The sequence below is a fragment of the Oculina patagonica genome, chromosome 14, assembly GCF_052425735.1.
Source record: "Oculina patagonica isolate OP01 chromosome 14, crgOcupat, whole genome shotgun sequence".
Lineage (NCBI taxonomy): Eukaryota > Metazoa > Cnidaria > Anthozoa > Scleractinia > Oculinidae > Oculina > Oculina patagonica.
This window is the reverse complement of record NC_135771.1, coordinates 17,428,826-17,445,088: the sequence shown is the minus strand read 5'-3', so window position 1 is coordinate 17,445,088 and position 16,263 is coordinate 17,428,826. Positions and strand designations below refer to the sequence as shown.

The 16,263-nt window shown below is 37.9% G+C and overlaps 1 protein-coding gene across 2 annotated transcripts in view; it reads right to left on the bottom strand.

Annotated features, from left to right (window-relative positions):
• Positions 1-16,263, bottom strand: part of LOC144638607 (transient receptor potential cation channel subfamily A member 1-like) — a 43,989-nt gene that overhangs the window by 4,953 nt on the left and 22,773 nt on the right. For both annotated transcript variants that reach the window (XM_078497806.1, XM_078497807.1), the window contains exons 15-26: positions 14,753-14,922; positions 12,559-12,643; positions 11,790-11,846; positions 11,176-11,259; positions 10,719-10,789; positions 9,873-10,017; positions 9,144-9,167; positions 7,997-8,077; positions 6,740-6,906; positions 5,137-5,197; positions 3,310-3,375; positions 477-650 (exon numbers count right to left, since the gene is read on the bottom strand). In XM_078497806.1, the coding sequence (XP_078353932.1) occupies positions 477-650; positions 3,310-3,375; positions 5,137-5,197; positions 6,740-6,906; positions 7,997-8,077; positions 9,144-9,167; positions 9,873-10,017; positions 10,719-10,789; positions 11,176-11,259; positions 11,790-11,846; positions 12,559-12,643; positions 14,753-14,922 (1,185 nt within the window). The remainder of the gene's footprint in view (positions 1-476; positions 651-3,309; positions 3,376-5,136; positions 5,198-6,739; positions 6,907-7,996; positions 8,078-9,143; positions 9,168-9,872; positions 10,018-10,718; positions 10,790-11,175; positions 11,260-11,789; positions 11,847-12,558; positions 12,644-14,752; positions 14,923-16,263) is intronic.

Sequence of the window (16,263 nt, the reverse complement as noted above, 5' to 3'; positions counted from 1 at the left end):
GTTGGAGCTCAGTGCCACCTTTACTGTAAATTATAAGAAAATAACATAGCTCTAAGTCCTGCCTCCAGGTTTAAAAAAATGTTTGTTGTTATGAATAAACAATTGAAAACCCAATAAGCCACATCATCGGGCAAGCTGATTCAGTTGACAAGAGTTTACAAGAGCAAATTTTATGGGGCAATTTTTATGTGATAACTTTTATCTGCTCGCGTAGATGAGACAAAAATGGTCACATAAAATGTGGCAAATATTGCGTCAGTATATGTGGTCCCTATTCTCCCAAACTCCCACTGAGCACTGTGCGCGCGTAAATTTACGCGTATCTCTGCTGTCCAAGTTTATTACTGGCGCACTAAACTTTGGACTGCTGACAAATAATTGCTGTGCCATCTACACGATCAAATATATTTTTCACATTAAAATTGTCACATAAAAATTATCAGTGTAAACCAGGATTTATCCTCTATAAATCTTACCAGCATATTCATCATGATAATTGGCATTCCAAGAACAAGCACAACAAACAGGACATTGGTGAGGGCCGGGAAAGCTAATTCATCCCATGGCAAGAAGTCATCATGGTAGTTTAACTCTCCCAGCGTCATAACGTACATTGTCATTAGCGCATATGAAAATTTGCCAAAGTGTTCCTGAAAAAAAAATAAAACCCACCATATTTAGCACATTAGGTGGCTACTGGTGTATAACAATAAGTCTGCGCTCAACAACTGTTTATATCTTTCCCTCTAGATCTAAATAATTTCGTTGCTCGACTGACGTTTAACTAACTGAGTTAGCAGATCGATCTGCCTCTTCGGGCCAGAACAGCGAAGAATCAAATTTGAGGGCGGCAGGTGGGTGGAAGCCCGGGAGAATAGGAGGTGAAAGGGGTACGGAAGGTGGGAGAAGACAGGGCGGGAAGCGGGAGAAACTGAGAAAAATTGCCCAACAGTTTGTAATATTTTACAGTAGAAATAACACAAAGAGTCGAAAATTACTAAGGGAGGGTGCGGGAACCGCGAGTAAATGGACGAGAAGCGGGAAAATCAGATCTCCATGCCCCCTCCCCCCAATCAAAATACAGCAAATATCCGATATAAAAAAAGTACCAAGAGAATGGGAAAATGTGTGGGGGTTCTTTATACTGGGATTCTGTTCCGATTAAATTTACTGTTAGTAGTTTTGGAGAGGATGAAGAATAACGTTCCTTAACCCGGAGACCTCGTCACAAAGGAATTCTTTACGTCGGCGTTTCACTGTAAGGCTTTTTATTTCTGATAATTTCCTTTTAATGTTGTTTTTGATGAATGATAGTTCAGGATCTTAAAAAGTCGGTGTTGTTTATATCTAATTTTCCTTGTGAGCAAAAAGTGACAGCGGGTAATAACAAAGGCGATGAGTTTAGCTGTACTACTGTGTGAGGTGGGTAAGTCTGGGTACGAGCTTATCCCGGTTTCTGTAGCATAGGCATGAATAGATTGTGCTAGTAAATCCAGGAAAAGTTGCTTCACAATATACACAAAAGTTGCTCTAAAGTTGCTCAAATATCAAAAAGTTGCCACCAAAATTTAGACAAGTTGCTCTCTAGAGTCGTTTTGTTTAAGATAAATACTCAAAACGTGGTTGTTTGTTTGTTGCCATTAAAACATTTTCATTAAATATTCCTACAATCATTAAAAGAGGCCAAAAATCCATTGTTATGTGAGAAATATAAATACTTTGTTGTAATTAATATACTCTTTAAACTCAACATAACTTCAATAATAGATAAAAAAATAAAAAAATAAATAAAAAATAATAAAAAAAGATAAAAAATAGTTAAAAATGAGAAAAATCTTTCGAAATGAAACGACCTTTTATGGTTTGGATCGGTTTTATGTCAATTTGTTGCTCAAAAGTTGCCAAGGAAGGCAAAAGTTGCCTTAGGTTGCTGCCACTACAGAAAGTTGCTCAAAACGCTAAATGTTGCTCAAAAGTTGCCGAGCACAATCTATTTATGCCTACTGTAGCATGAAGCGACTAAGTGTATTTCTACTCCCCCTTGGATGGGATGCTTCCATGGAAGAGTTACCCCAAACATTAAATTCGCTGGTACCCATTTATGCACTTTGTAAAGGCACAAGAAGTTGGCTTTGTCTCACTTTTGATTTTTTTTGGATGGCAAAATTTGACACAGATGTCGATCAAAGATAAACAAGCCCAAGTTGGATAGGGATTTGACGCGCGTCAAAGTTGAAAACAGGTTTGACATGAATCAAAGATTTATTTGACTCGAGTTATGATTGAGGTCTAAGGCGTACTATTTTTGATCAAAATCATGGACGGTCTTTGCTGAAATCAGATATGCCAACGATTTGCCAAACACGGCCTTTGCCACTCTTACCCCAATTTCAAAGGTGATTCCACGCCAACTTTTCGTGTCATGATTAAAAGAGAATGTCACTTGTTTGTTCTTGCACTTCAGTTAACATAATAATTCGATTAAGCTCCCAACTTCGAATAAGCGCCCACCCTATCGGTAGTAAAAGCTAATAAGCGCCCAGCCTCGAATAAGCGCGAAACCCGTCCCACGCCTTTGAAAAAACCTGAAGTGTACAAGAAGAGTATTGAACTTAGTGACAATTGGGTTCAATGTGGTTAACTAAGTACTACTAAAAGACTTTTCCGAAGACCGATGTTTCTAAGTATTTTACAGAAACTTTAAATAAACAGTTAAAATTCTGCTTAAGCATATCTTCAAGTTTTGTTATCATTCAAGGTTTCGTTGCCAAATCCCGGGGGGTACCCAAAAACGTTTTGTACAGGGAGGCTCCGCCCCGAGCTCTTACCCCCTACCCTTTTATATACCATTTTGCCAGAAATTGTACCCCTTTCGTATACCTTTTAATGAAAAAAGGTTCCATTTCATATACCTAAAAGTCATGGTATAGACTTAAAACATGACGTTTTCTTGACATTTTCAAGTAGCGCTTAATAAATTGAAATAATACAGCCATAAATTGCATCTGTTCGAAATATTTTAATTAAAAGCCCTTTCAAAAACGTAAATGATAGATTTCCATACCCTTTCGAATACCTAAACTTGGGAAATCCCTACCCTTTTATATACCTGAAGCCTGAAAACGGTACCCCTTTCGGGCGGAGCCTCTCCGTATAGGCCATTATAGGGAGTAGTCCCCGCGGGTGCCAAATGAAAATTACTACTTGCTGAAATGACGAAAATTTAACAAGCGCCCACCCTTAAGGTCAATAAAATCAGCGCCCAGAGTACTTAATCGAATAAATAGGGTAGCTATAAAGTAAACTTACTGCATCCATGATCATAAAAAATGTACAACCAAATGCCATAATGAACAACATCCACAACAGCAGGACCTTGAAAAATAAATAGAATCAGTGAGACCTCACGTACTTGGACAACTTTGGGACTAGAACAAGAGACAATTCGCTTAGTAGAGGGGACCACTTATGGGGGGGGGGGGGTTAAAAATGTAGTGATTGTATGTGATGGGACAATGACTTCGTGTATGCTTACGGGAGATGTCGGTTAACGGTGGTTCGACTGTAAATTAAGATTGTGAACTAGTGGAAAGTGGAAAACTTGTAAGAAAGTTGGAATGTTAAAATCACTCTATATGCCTTTGGCGCTTAGCGACGGACCATTATTTTCATGGGGGGGGGATGAAAAATTTTCCTCTGAAAAATTTTCCTCTGCAAACTTTTTTTTTAGTTTGTGCACCTCTGCAAACATTTTTTTTCGAAATTCTTACTATTTTTTGTTATACATATCGTTTTTGCAAACAATTTATTTTGTCTTTCCAGGCCCTGCAAACATTTTTTTTCAATATTTTTCATCCCCCCCCCCCTCCAAAAAAATAATGGTCCGTCCCTTACAACTACCATACGCATTTCCATGTTTACAGTCATCCGAACGTGTTATTAGGGTCTTGAAGATTACCCTCATGGGAAAATAGTTAATAATCATAGTTATAGAAGAGAATCTACGTCGCATAAAATCGTAGGGCATCCCTCCTATCCTACTGTGTGTTTGCCCATCCGTATTTGTAGATATGACTGTGTAACTTTTAAATCGTCTATTAGTGTGTCTGTATGATCTGTCTAAATGTCTGACTCTCCTTTTGTCTTTAAGAGTATTCTTACATTAAAACAACGAATAGTTATAGGAGTGGAAGTACATCACAAGAAGTTAAAGGACTTAATACCTCCTGCTAATCTTTATGTTTTTCTTTCTCTATGTCTATCTGAATGTCCGTCTGTTCAGGCGATTTCCCGAACACGGAGAAAAGTCCGAAAATTTCAACAAAATCCACTCTTAAAACGGTACAGCACTAAGTAATAGTAATTGAACTGCGTGGAGTACAATTCAGGGAGTAATCGGGCGAGTCATTTTGATTTGAAATTACGAGCACGATTACTCTCTGAATTGTACAACACGAGGTTCAATTACTAATTAATCGTGTCAATAACAAAATTCGAGGTTAGGAAGTCTTTGAGAACTTTTTTGTGAGAAAAAGTTAAAGGTAATTCAATTGGTTGTACAAAAAGTAGGAAACAGCAAGAAAAAAAAACCATTCGAATGCGCGTGATTGACGCGCCAATGGCGTAGGTGTCCAATTACAGGTATCCATTTTGAAGTTGTTAAAATTGGATACCTGTAATTGGACACCCACGTGATCGCGCGCCGATTACGCGACAAAATAGGCGCGTGCAGAAAAAATCAAAATCGAGAATCTTGTTATAGATACGATTAGAACAGCAACCGGTTCAACTCAAAAATCCCAAATCTCCTTTATTCCGCACACGCGACAAACTTATCGCGTCAAACCTGTATCGCGTCACTAATTTCATAACTTAAAATCAACCGATGGGCGCGCGTACTTCAAAATATAACCAATTATTAAAACAAAGTCTGTCCCGTGCGCCCGCAAAGGCATTTAATGTTAAGTGTTCCTAAAGTTTTTTTATGTTTAGAAGAAAGTCGTGAAAGGTCACAAAACTGTCTCTTTGTTTGTCCGATATCTATTCAATTTTTCTGTCTGTTGGTCTGTCTGTCTATCTGTCTGTTTGTCTGTCTGTCTATCTGTCTGTCTATCTATGCGTGTACTGTTTTCTCACCTTAAGAAGGGTGACGAACATGGTAGTCAGCATAATTACATACTGGCCATAGGACGACAATCTTAAAGGGAAAAGAAAATTGAGAAGCCACATATGCATTGGCGCGTCCGATCGTACAACCAGCCAACCAACCATCCACCCAGTCCCTCTCATAATAATACTTATATCAGAGTGAGGGGATTTTGGCGCTGGTGGCTAAACAGTTGGCCAGTGGACGTCATAACATTTGTCATATACATGTAGAAATTATCCATTCTGGTTTGCTTTTTAAGTTTGGAGTTTGAAGAAATGATAATGATGGGTAAATAGGAATAGATCCCTTTCTGATGGAAATGACCTTCAGAAGGTCTTTTTGACATTCGAGCAATAAGTGCCTTTGCAGTAATAGTTGGAAAACTATTACGTGTAACCCTCGATAAATAAAGTTTGATTAATATGATTGATTGATTGATTGATTGATTGATTGATTGATTATAATGACGAAATGCTGTCGTACAAATATTCAATAATATTTATTCTTGATTGAATTTTTTTACAGAACAAAACTCCATGTTTGGGGCTTAGAACAGTGCCACTTGTCTGTGACATAATAACATAAAAACAGAGATTTTCCAACACATATTTTCCCATTCCTCTCACCCAGGCTTTGCGTCACTTACAACTAGGGGAATACCGAGGCTCTCTGAGGGGTTTCAGGCAACAATGGAACATAGCCCTCAACTTTTTGCGAATTGGGAGCAAGAGAAACTGCGAACTTTTTGCGAACTGGGAGCAAAAGAAAATTTAACTGCGAAAACGGGAACAAGAGCGTATTTAGGGAACAGGGATAACCAAAATCGTAATCGTAGAAATATTTTTAGGGAAGACGGGAACTCAAGGAAATTTTCGTTGAGAACAAGGGAACGTAGACTTCCCTCACCCTCCCCCCCCCCCTCTCCCTCCTAAAGGCCCTCAATACTAGGGCTTCCCGCAAGTTGCTCGAGATTTCCCGAAAAGTTGCCCGTAATTTCTCAAAAAGTTGCTCAAAAGTTGCTGCAAAAATCCAAAAAAGTTGCTCCTGATAATAAAAGTTGCTCGAAAGTTGCTCCAAAAAAACCAAAACGATGCTTCTAATCAAAAGAATTTCTCTAAATATATGCTAATGTCCCTTTGAGGGTTAGATTTCTAACCAGTTTTCTACAATTTTACAGCAAAAAGGGATCTAAATAACATATTTAAGGGAAAATTTGTTAAATAACAAGGTTTTCTTTAATTGAGAAAAATCGTGAAGATATCGATGACGTAATGTTTTCTGACGAGTTTTGTAATGTTTTAATGCAGAATGAGCCGAAAGTTGAAACGTCTTCAGATGTGCCTCGAAAATCTTCGGCAAACTTCATAAATCTTCATTAACGTTCGTATGGCCTTTGAACAACACTCCGACAATCTTCGGAGATCTTTGGTCTGGAAATTGCTCAAAATGCAACAAGTTGCTCTAGAGGAAAAAAGTTGCTCGAAGGAGAAAAAAGTGCTCGAAATATGAAAAGTTGCTAAAAAGTTGCCGAGCAACTTGTGGAAAGCCCCACTCAATACCCAAAGGTTTTCTTAAAAATCCACAACTTACCTTCTGAAGTAAAGAATGAGGTTCATCCACCCAAAGAACATGGCGACCGCGCCCACCTCCTGCTTATAACCTTTCTTACAATCACACGTTGGCATGACGTAGACTATGGTTGCGATATAGCATAACCACTCCACATAGTTTACGATGTTGAGTATGTATGCCTTGCCCTGAAGTAATAATACAAAGGAAATTTATAGCTCTTCTTATTGAAAAGGACAATAAAACATTAGAAAATCATTACATATTTAGGAAACGTCTCAAAAATGCCTGGATCGTAAGAAGTAAATCAATAGTGTTTTTTGTTGTTGTTGTTGTTGTTGTTGTTGTTTTTTCTTTGTTTTATTTTTTAGTTATAACAATAGCACTCCACCAATTGCAGGAAATAACTTCTACGGTAACCTCACGTGCAGATTGCCACTAAAGGATATCAAGTCTTAATATCTTTAGCAAAAGTCAGGAAATTTGGGTATTGCTGTAAAAAGGTTTGACATCAGCGCATCCACTTTTTACCCCACACCAGGCAAAACAGAGTTTTCTAAACCTTGAAGTACTTATGTTTTATTTTGCTTTTGCGTCCAAAACGGTGCATGTGACGAGCTCAGAATTGACAGATTGTAAAATAATATCCTGTTGTCTTAGATTGTACATGATTTTTAAGGCCACGTTCCTTTGCCTTGACAACAGGTATAGGTATACAGTAGAACCCCGGTAACTCGAACTCGGATAACTCGAACAACCCCGCTAACTCGAACAAACTTCCATTTCCCTTGGATTTGAACTCACTTTTCAGTCATTTCTACTCGGTTAACTCGAACTCGGATAACTCGAAAACCCCGCTAACTCGAACTAAATTTCGTTTCCCTTGATCAAAATTTGGGTCAAATTTACCCCGATAACTCGAATCCCGGTTCTTGCAACTCACCACGGTTGCCCATTGATTAGAGCAACAAAACAGATCACGTATTTGACAGCCTTTTTCTACTCTTATCCTAAGAATTTATGATCGTGTTAGAGTTTCTGACGAGATAAGTTTAATTTGCACTGTGCTGTATACTGAAGCGCTGTAAAATCAGTAAACTATCAATTATTAACTTGGCAAATTAAATATTCAATCTACCCCGATTACTCGAAACCCCGCTAACTCCAACGGTTTTTCGTTTTCCTTCAGAGTTCGAGTTACCGGGGTTCTACTGTAGTAGATTCGTCATTTAATCCTAAATAAAGCAATATCCGTACATTCAGCAATTACTGTTTTACCTTGCGAATTAGTGAAAAGATATGCTTGGCCATAAGAATTGCAACTGCAATCACAACAACAGCGCTCAGAAGCTGGGTTGTCTAAAAGCAAAAGAAAATATCAACAAATTATTGTTACTGTATCTTAAACGCAGTTTTGGTTTTTCCGGCACTGTTCTTTGGAATGAACTGCAGTCTAAACTACGTAAGCCATTAACCCTCGCAAGCTTTTGAAAGAGAATCAATGACTTTTCTCTCCTTAACGGGCATCACACAGCAAACACGTAAAACAGTTTTATAGATCTTTTTTATCTTTTTATACTGATGTTTTTTAACCATGTTTAAAGAAAGTTTTGTCTATGTCTATGTCTTGTCTAGGCAATTGACTATTTAACAATTATTCCACGAGCGCGCGTTGGATATAAAATGTTAGATAGCCAACGAGGCGCGTAGCGCCGAGTTAACTATAACGATCCCATATTCAACAAGGGCGAGTGGAATAATTGTTTTATTAAAAACGCCCAAAGAATTGCAATATTTGAGTTCCTCAGCTGTTTTTATTGATGCGTATCGGCTACCATACCATATATGAGTTCATGTACCATTGCCTGTTAACCAATCAAAACGCAGGAATAGCAATATACCATTGCTAATTTTTTAATAGATAATAAAATAGGCAGATTTATCCAAGCAAGTTGCACTATAATGGAGGCTGGCCTTGTTTGGTTATTGAACAGGTCGTGCAGTCCTCGCTTGTGAAGTAAACTGAAGCGTTATGCAACACTAATATAAGAGACGGTGCCCTAAGGCGAGAGGGGGTATTTCCTATACAAAGCGTGTCTATCAAGACACAAATAGCAAATCGTAAGTTATAATTTGGAAGGTCTGTTCGAAGAAAACACAGTTTAATTGGTTTACTCGAAGCCAACCTCTCCGCGGCAAACTGGAAAATATTCCACGACTCTAAATAGAGATTTCTATGGGTCACTGGCATTCCTTCTCTTGGGTCATCTTCTCTTGATAGCCAGCTCAAAAACTTTTTAGGCTTTAGTACTTTTCCCACATTAACGTATATTTTCTTTTAAATTATTTTCACAAATAGAATTTTTGGAAAGGTAATTTGAATGACAGAAAGAGTAGTGTTGATGTTTTAAAAAGGCGTACTTACCACATCTGAATTTGTGCAAGTTTCCTGAAACAATGCAAAGGACATTTATTTATTAGTAGCACGTTTAACTTAACAATACCATAAAAATGCTGTTACAATGGCAATTTTTCTGACAACGTTTCTCATAATTTATTGCACTGCAAGTTTCTCGTTATCGGAAGTCAGTGTAACAGAGTGTAATATACGCTACGTTTTCGTTGCAACAAGCGTAGCACGATTTAAGCAAATTTAACTTTGTGCTATTACTGCAGCATCCGGCAATGAATTTTTACACTTTGCCTTTAAAGAAAATACTGCACTAAGCACTGTTGATGCAACTTGACTTCTCGACTACTACGACGAAACAAAATGTACGAAACTTGCCTAAAGCGACAGTGTCCTACGTCGGCACTATATATTTCAAAACAATGAAAGAGAAGCTAAAATTTCACAGCAAACAGTTTTTCCAGCGGTGGGCTTACATTAAAAACGGACCAAACACGTGACTTGACATTAGTTACGGCGTCTTGTTTTCACCGAAAACCCCCAAGCGATCATTTTGCACCACTATTGTAGGGAAGATTAATGTTAACGTTGCAGCATCTGACATGACCCTTACCACCAAGAAATCATCAAAAACTGAGCCCGTTAACTGTCTTTTTAAAAGACCCCACCATTCCTAACCTCTTTATCCTTCCTCTCTCGCGCGCATTGCGGTCTCTGCCGATAGAAATAGTGTGGTATATATACCTCATAACCAGAATCAGTGGAATTGTCTATCTTGCAGAGGGTGTCCTCATTTGTACGCCCGTACACCGCCAAAGATGTCAACGGAATTAAAAATGCGAAGTACGAGAGAAGGTTCACAGCAAATGTCAACCAACCAAACTTCTTCCTGTAAGAAGAAAAAACAACAACAACAAAAACAACAGAAGTCAGTTATGACTTAATTCACCCGTTTAACCTAGTAACATTACTGGACACATAGTTCTCGTTTTACACGCAACAGTTAACCTTTACTATCTCGAAAACACGTGAAATGGAGTTTTATTTAGGCGATCAAGATCGTTTTAGGCTAAATAGACTTTGAACCACTCTGGTGACGATTGGTAAAAATGCTTCACGATTGGGTAAAAATTCTGTATGCATAAAACAAGAAATTTGACCCAATAGAAACGTCCGTGAAGGCACTTCAGGAAACATCCAGGAAGATACCTTTCTGTTCTATAGTTGCTGCTGCAAAGCAAGATAATGACATCTTAGGCAAATTGCCACCATATATACACCAAACTGCTATAACGTTGTCATAGAAAAAAGAAAACTTTAAATAGGAATTAATTAGCGTACTTTCATAACTGATAGCATTTACAGAAAACTTACGAGTTTTTATCTGCACACGTTGAGTCCACTTTTTATGCTGTAACAAGATAAGTTGATTTATTCATATTTTGAGGCATTTTGAGGCCATTTGTACGAATAAATTTCATGCATGTGCTTAATTTCATTTTGACATTTTTTTTTCCTTTTTTCTATGACCTTATCGCAATTGGGTGTAGTATGTTCACAACAGATAAAAAACTCAATATTCACTCTTACCATTTCATATTTAATAGCGTGAAACTGATTGGATGGGTTAGGCAGCTCTCGCGTCGGAATTGTGCCATCGTCTAAAATAACAAACAAACACAAAAAATGTGAGAGAGATGTTACATATTTATAGACACAAAATATTCTATGAAAATTTAAATTCTGAGTTCTCAAGATAAGAGTCGAACCTTTGCCCTTTCGAGTTTTACTTGGTTCGCTGAATCGTCTGCGTCCAGACCTTTAAGATTGCATTGGTCAGAGTGATTACTTTGGTTTTGGTTTTACAACACTCAATCGAAAATCACTCTACGCTAACGGTCAAGTGACAATAATTATTTACCCTCTAAAGAAGAAGAGAGAAAAGCATTCTTACGGCTCCCATGCTAACTTTCAATGAAAAAATTCCGCGAGAGAAAAAGAGTTTCTTATCACTGATTCTATTTGGTAATTTAGATAGCATATGTACCTTAATCAACTGCAGCGATTTTTTGTCAGGTTTAAGTGGTTCTCCAGGATACTGGCCTTGAACTAAATTCAAGTCATATCTCACCTTAAAACAAAAACCACACAACGACACGTTTATTTAACTTCAGTTTCAAGAAACTCATTCAAAAATTAAACGAACAAAACAGTTCGGTATATTTCGGAAATAGACACACACAAATAAACATGGAAATATGCATAAAAGTTGACAAGCCATCGTTTATATGAAACAGAATAGGCTGCATTGTTGGAAAGAAAATAGAATCGAGAAGACGACAAAAGAGATTCAATATAATTTTTGCAGCTTTGTTTTAAAATAGTTTTTGGAAAGGTTTGAAGATATCCTGTTTTAATATTTAAAATTGACAAATAAATATCGCTGCTTCCTTTGTTTCCTTGTCGACTCGCTTCGCTTGCCGACTCAGACATCGCGTCTTCAACCCTCGCTCGTCAGGCCTTAACTGGAGGACGAGAACTAACTTAAAGTTGAGTTCCTTTACTGAGTTGTTTTCTTTATGAAGTCATAATGAAGTTGATACTTAGATTTAAGTATAGCTATATGTTTGTCGACATTAAAAATTTTCCAAATGGGCCTACCATGTAATTGTCAGACTCTGGATCTCCTTTCTCCTCCACGCACTGATCCAGGAAGAACTAAGAGAAAAATTTTGTAATTTCTTTTTAAAATACAAATATCGTGCAGGATTGAAGCAGGACTGGAAACCCAGTGGCGCCATCAATCCCTGCATGATAATCGCAAGCTAGAATAGTAACCACGTGGTTCTGAGATTTGTCAGTCTTTGGCTGCTAATATAAATGACCCAACATGATTTTATTTTATAAAAAACAATATATAGTTGATTTTTTCTTAATCAATAGATCCAAAACTAAAAATTGCGTTCGAGGGCGCAAGGTCTACTTCATGTCCTGCATGGCCAACTTGAGATGAATTACACGACAGAAAAACGGGGCATGTCCTGCCGAAAGAGGCAGCGTGGTCAAGTGGTTTAGGGTGCTTGTGTTGTTATCCGGAGGTCCCCGGTTCAAACCCCCCACCCTGCTACTAGCTGGATTTGTTCTTGGTCGTCCCGAGTTCAAATCCTCGGTCACACTTTGTATATAGCCAACTGGTCTGCCTCCTATTAGTTGGGATTTTTAAACTGTGTTATGTTCATTTAAAATATTTGTATCCTCTGTTTCAGTAGCATGCCTGTAAACTAGCCGTCTCGAAGAGATATGAAGCTAAGTGCAAGTCCACTATAAACAATATTAAAATTTTTACAATTTTCACTCCAAGAAAAATCTTTGAAGTACATTTGAAATGCGTAACCGTTTTTGTCGCATTTCATGGCATTATATCACTTACCACAGCTACTTCTGGCATCCTCTGAACCAAAACCTGCATTACAGTGACCAACCCTGTGGAGCACTTAGACATTACTTCCTGCCACCTGAAATTAGAAAGACACTATACAGTAAAGCCCGCCCGTAGGAACTTGTATTTTCCCAAGTTAGCCTAAACAGGTTCTAACATTAATGGTAATTAGCCCAATTTTAGGCTATTTAGGTTCTTTATAGGTTCTTATTTTACATTACATTGATGCGAAGAGAATTTTGAGTGGTATTCAACCTTTTCCTTATATGAAATTTGCATACCATTTTATCTATATTTATGTGATTGTATCAATAATACTATTTCATAATTTTTAACATTTGCATTTCTATTGCAACTGAAGAGATAAGGCTCTCTGGTGTCTGAAAAAGGATCCAGTAAGTGGACATTTTTAATTGATTTTAAAATATAAGAACCTTTTTCTCAAATTTAGGCTTAAAAGGTTCTTAAAAATTAGCTTCTTACTCGCGGGCTTTTACACTGGGGATGAGTCAGAAGCATTAGGCCAAATGACTCGCCCACGGTTAAAGGGCGGTGATGCTCGTAGAAAACTTAAATTGAACCCTATAGGAGACCAATCTGGGTGTGGTCTGGGTTTGGTTTAAGGTGGCTCCATAGGGTTTTGAGATATTACGGCGCGCGCACAAGTGATACCCATCAAGAGATCATTTTCGCGTTATTTTTTAAACTATTTAAATAAAAGCTGCCGAAATATTAAAAACAAGGACTAAAATATGTTGTGCATCATTCTTTTTTTAAAATAACGGCCTTTGTTTTTGAGCTACATCTTCTCAAAAAGTCCTATTTTTTGGTGTTTTTATGGCTTTGATCTTAAATTTCTTTAATTTTCTTCGGTGAAAATTTTTGAAATTCTCCCAACGGATTGAATCTGATGAGAAATAACTTTTAAAAACAAAAAAAGTAGGGGTCGTCCAGGTCGTTTTCGCGTTTTTGGCTATTTTGTGTTTTTTTGACTAAGCAAAAAAAATTGGCTTAAAAATTTTTTTTAAAAAAACGGCAAAAGGGGCAGTTAAAAAGGTATCACATCTATGCCAAATTAAAAGGAATTTCACCGAAGGAAACTCTAGTAATTACAAGGGGAAATTTTCTATTTTCGCCCGAATAATAATTACGTCATCAGAATAGAAATTGTCCAAGATCGCTATTTGAGCATGCGCGAACTTTCGAACCATACGAGTTGATGAGTAAAGACGAGCGTTTCCCGTTGTTGTCGGGTTTTGTGCGAATATCTGTTAACCCCAAGGTTGCTTAGAGACATACCTTTATCCTTTATGTAGTAGAATCTCTGAAATTCTGCTCGAAGTATCTCACAATCGCGGAGACTATTTTTTATTTTCTCTTTTGCTTTCGATCGTACGAACTTCACAAAAGCGGCCAGAAGCACCGCGGACGTTGTAAAAACCTTTTTAGGGTGTTGTAAACTCTTTAATCTGCTCAACACAGGAAAGCACAGGTGTTTTTTCATTGGCAGGAAGCAAGTCTCGCGTTTTCTCGCCGAAAATTTCACGCTCGTTGTTTTGATTTGCCGGCATTTCAAGCTCGCCCTTTCGTACCCATTCTTCGCGCGGTCAAGAAACCCTATGGAGCCACCTTAAGCTTTGTTTGACTCCTTAACGTTACCATTCTAAAGCAGACAGGCAAATAAAAGTTATGCTGACTTAACGGACGATAAAGACGTTGTCATCAATGGCTTTTAGCTACGAAGAAATTTTAAAGATTTCGTGCCTTACCCACAAAAACAACCAACATACACGACAGCGGTTCTTTATTTTTCGTTTTTAACCTTAAGAGATACCTTCGTGTGAAAAAATATTGGCATTCAGTCTTGGACACCCCTGGGCAACTAATTCCGAGAGAAGATCATTCTCGCCCCTCTCGCATGAAAGTCCCCTCGGGAGCACTAATTGTGAACATTTGTAATACAGTCAACTCTCCCTTAACGGAAACCTTTATAAGACGGACACCTCCATAAGACGGACACCTGGTGAGTCATTATATTACTAAATAATCTAGAGATTAAGATAAAAAAATCAACGGAAAATGACTGCGAAGATAGCCGTTTACATGTGGAAGAGTTTCCGTGAAGGACCGTTAACACTAACGAAATAAAACAGCCAAAGAAAGCGGAGAAGTCCCCAATACTAACCGTTCGTGTTTTGCTACAACTGTTGCAACCTCTCTGAATTGTGAACTGACAGCAATATCCAAAATATTTTGATTATTTCCGTTCTTTTGAACGACAGTTTTTGGAAGTGACAGGAAATATTTGACCACGCCTGGGTGACCATTGATTGCCGCTAGGTGCATAGCTGTGTTCTGCAGAAGAGAAAAGAAAACTTTTAATCAATAACTGGAATACTTTATTCCGTTGGATAACTTTTCGCCTTTTATTAAACGCTGTACCTTTAATAAGCCAAACTCGTGCAAATGAGCAAAAGCTATATTGTTTTTGCTCATTTACATTACGTTCGACTTATCAGAAAGTACGGCGTTTAACCCAGGCCGTAGTAATACGGTTTTGTGATTTATAACAAGTTCACTTGTTAGTTTTCCTGTGTTCCAATGATGGCTAGGTAATAAAAGCAAAAATAAACAAGCAAACACATCCTTTACACATCAAGGGACGAACTGGACTGATTTTATGTAAACCAACAATGGCCGGTCCAAAGCCAAGATAACACATCATGTTTTTTTACCCTCGGATTCAGAATAGCTTTTACAGCTAATATCTTCGAGCATTTCATGGGCAAAGACCAAACCACAACACCGGGAACTCCATGCCCTACTCTTTACGATAAGTGTGTGGGTTCTTTTACGTCCCCTGCTGACCATAACATATTCTCCTCAGTTATTTTTAAGGCCCTGAATGTTGGTCCCGGTAGTCCGGCGCTTTACCAACTGAGCTACCCGGTCGAAGGAGGAAGGTTTGGCGTGGGGCGTATGGCTAGCATCTCAACCCCGTAAAAACCAATTAAGCTTGAAAAACCAGTATCAGATCTAGAGAAGAAGATGTCAATGGTGCAAGGAATTAAGAACTCCAGACGCTGGGTTTGATTACAGATGGCAGCCAAACTTAAAAAAATAGGTCACCAAGGGTGACATGAGTCTAATGCCGTATGGCATAGTGATACAGATTGCGCGGTTTTCGTAAGCCGGTTAAAATTAGTTAGAGGTTTGTGTTCGGGAGTTTAATTTAAAATGCTTATAGCAAGCTAGGGGCATCGTGGATGATTATGGATGAAAACGAAACAGTCATAAATGTTATATGCTTCACAAAATTTAAAGTATGAACGGGAGTTGATGTTACTTCTTACGTATTGTCCGTAAAAGCAGAAACGATTAAACATTTGGACAAGATTGCGTGACGATTTACAAAAAGCATGTTCATTACAACAAGGGTTGAAGAACTTCACATCGTTTTCTTTCAGATTTTTCACCATTTTGATGATGACTCTTGAAACAGATTTTGCAATAAAAGCACTTGAAATAGTGACTGTTACTCCATTGTACTGTAAGCACTTAGTGACAGATTTTCCTAAAAACGGGTGTAAATGCTCACGTCAATATAATGATGACCTTTTGAACGCTGGAAACTAGGCAATTATTATCGAGCTACCATACACAGGAGCGAAGACTGTTTATCATGATGTACAAATT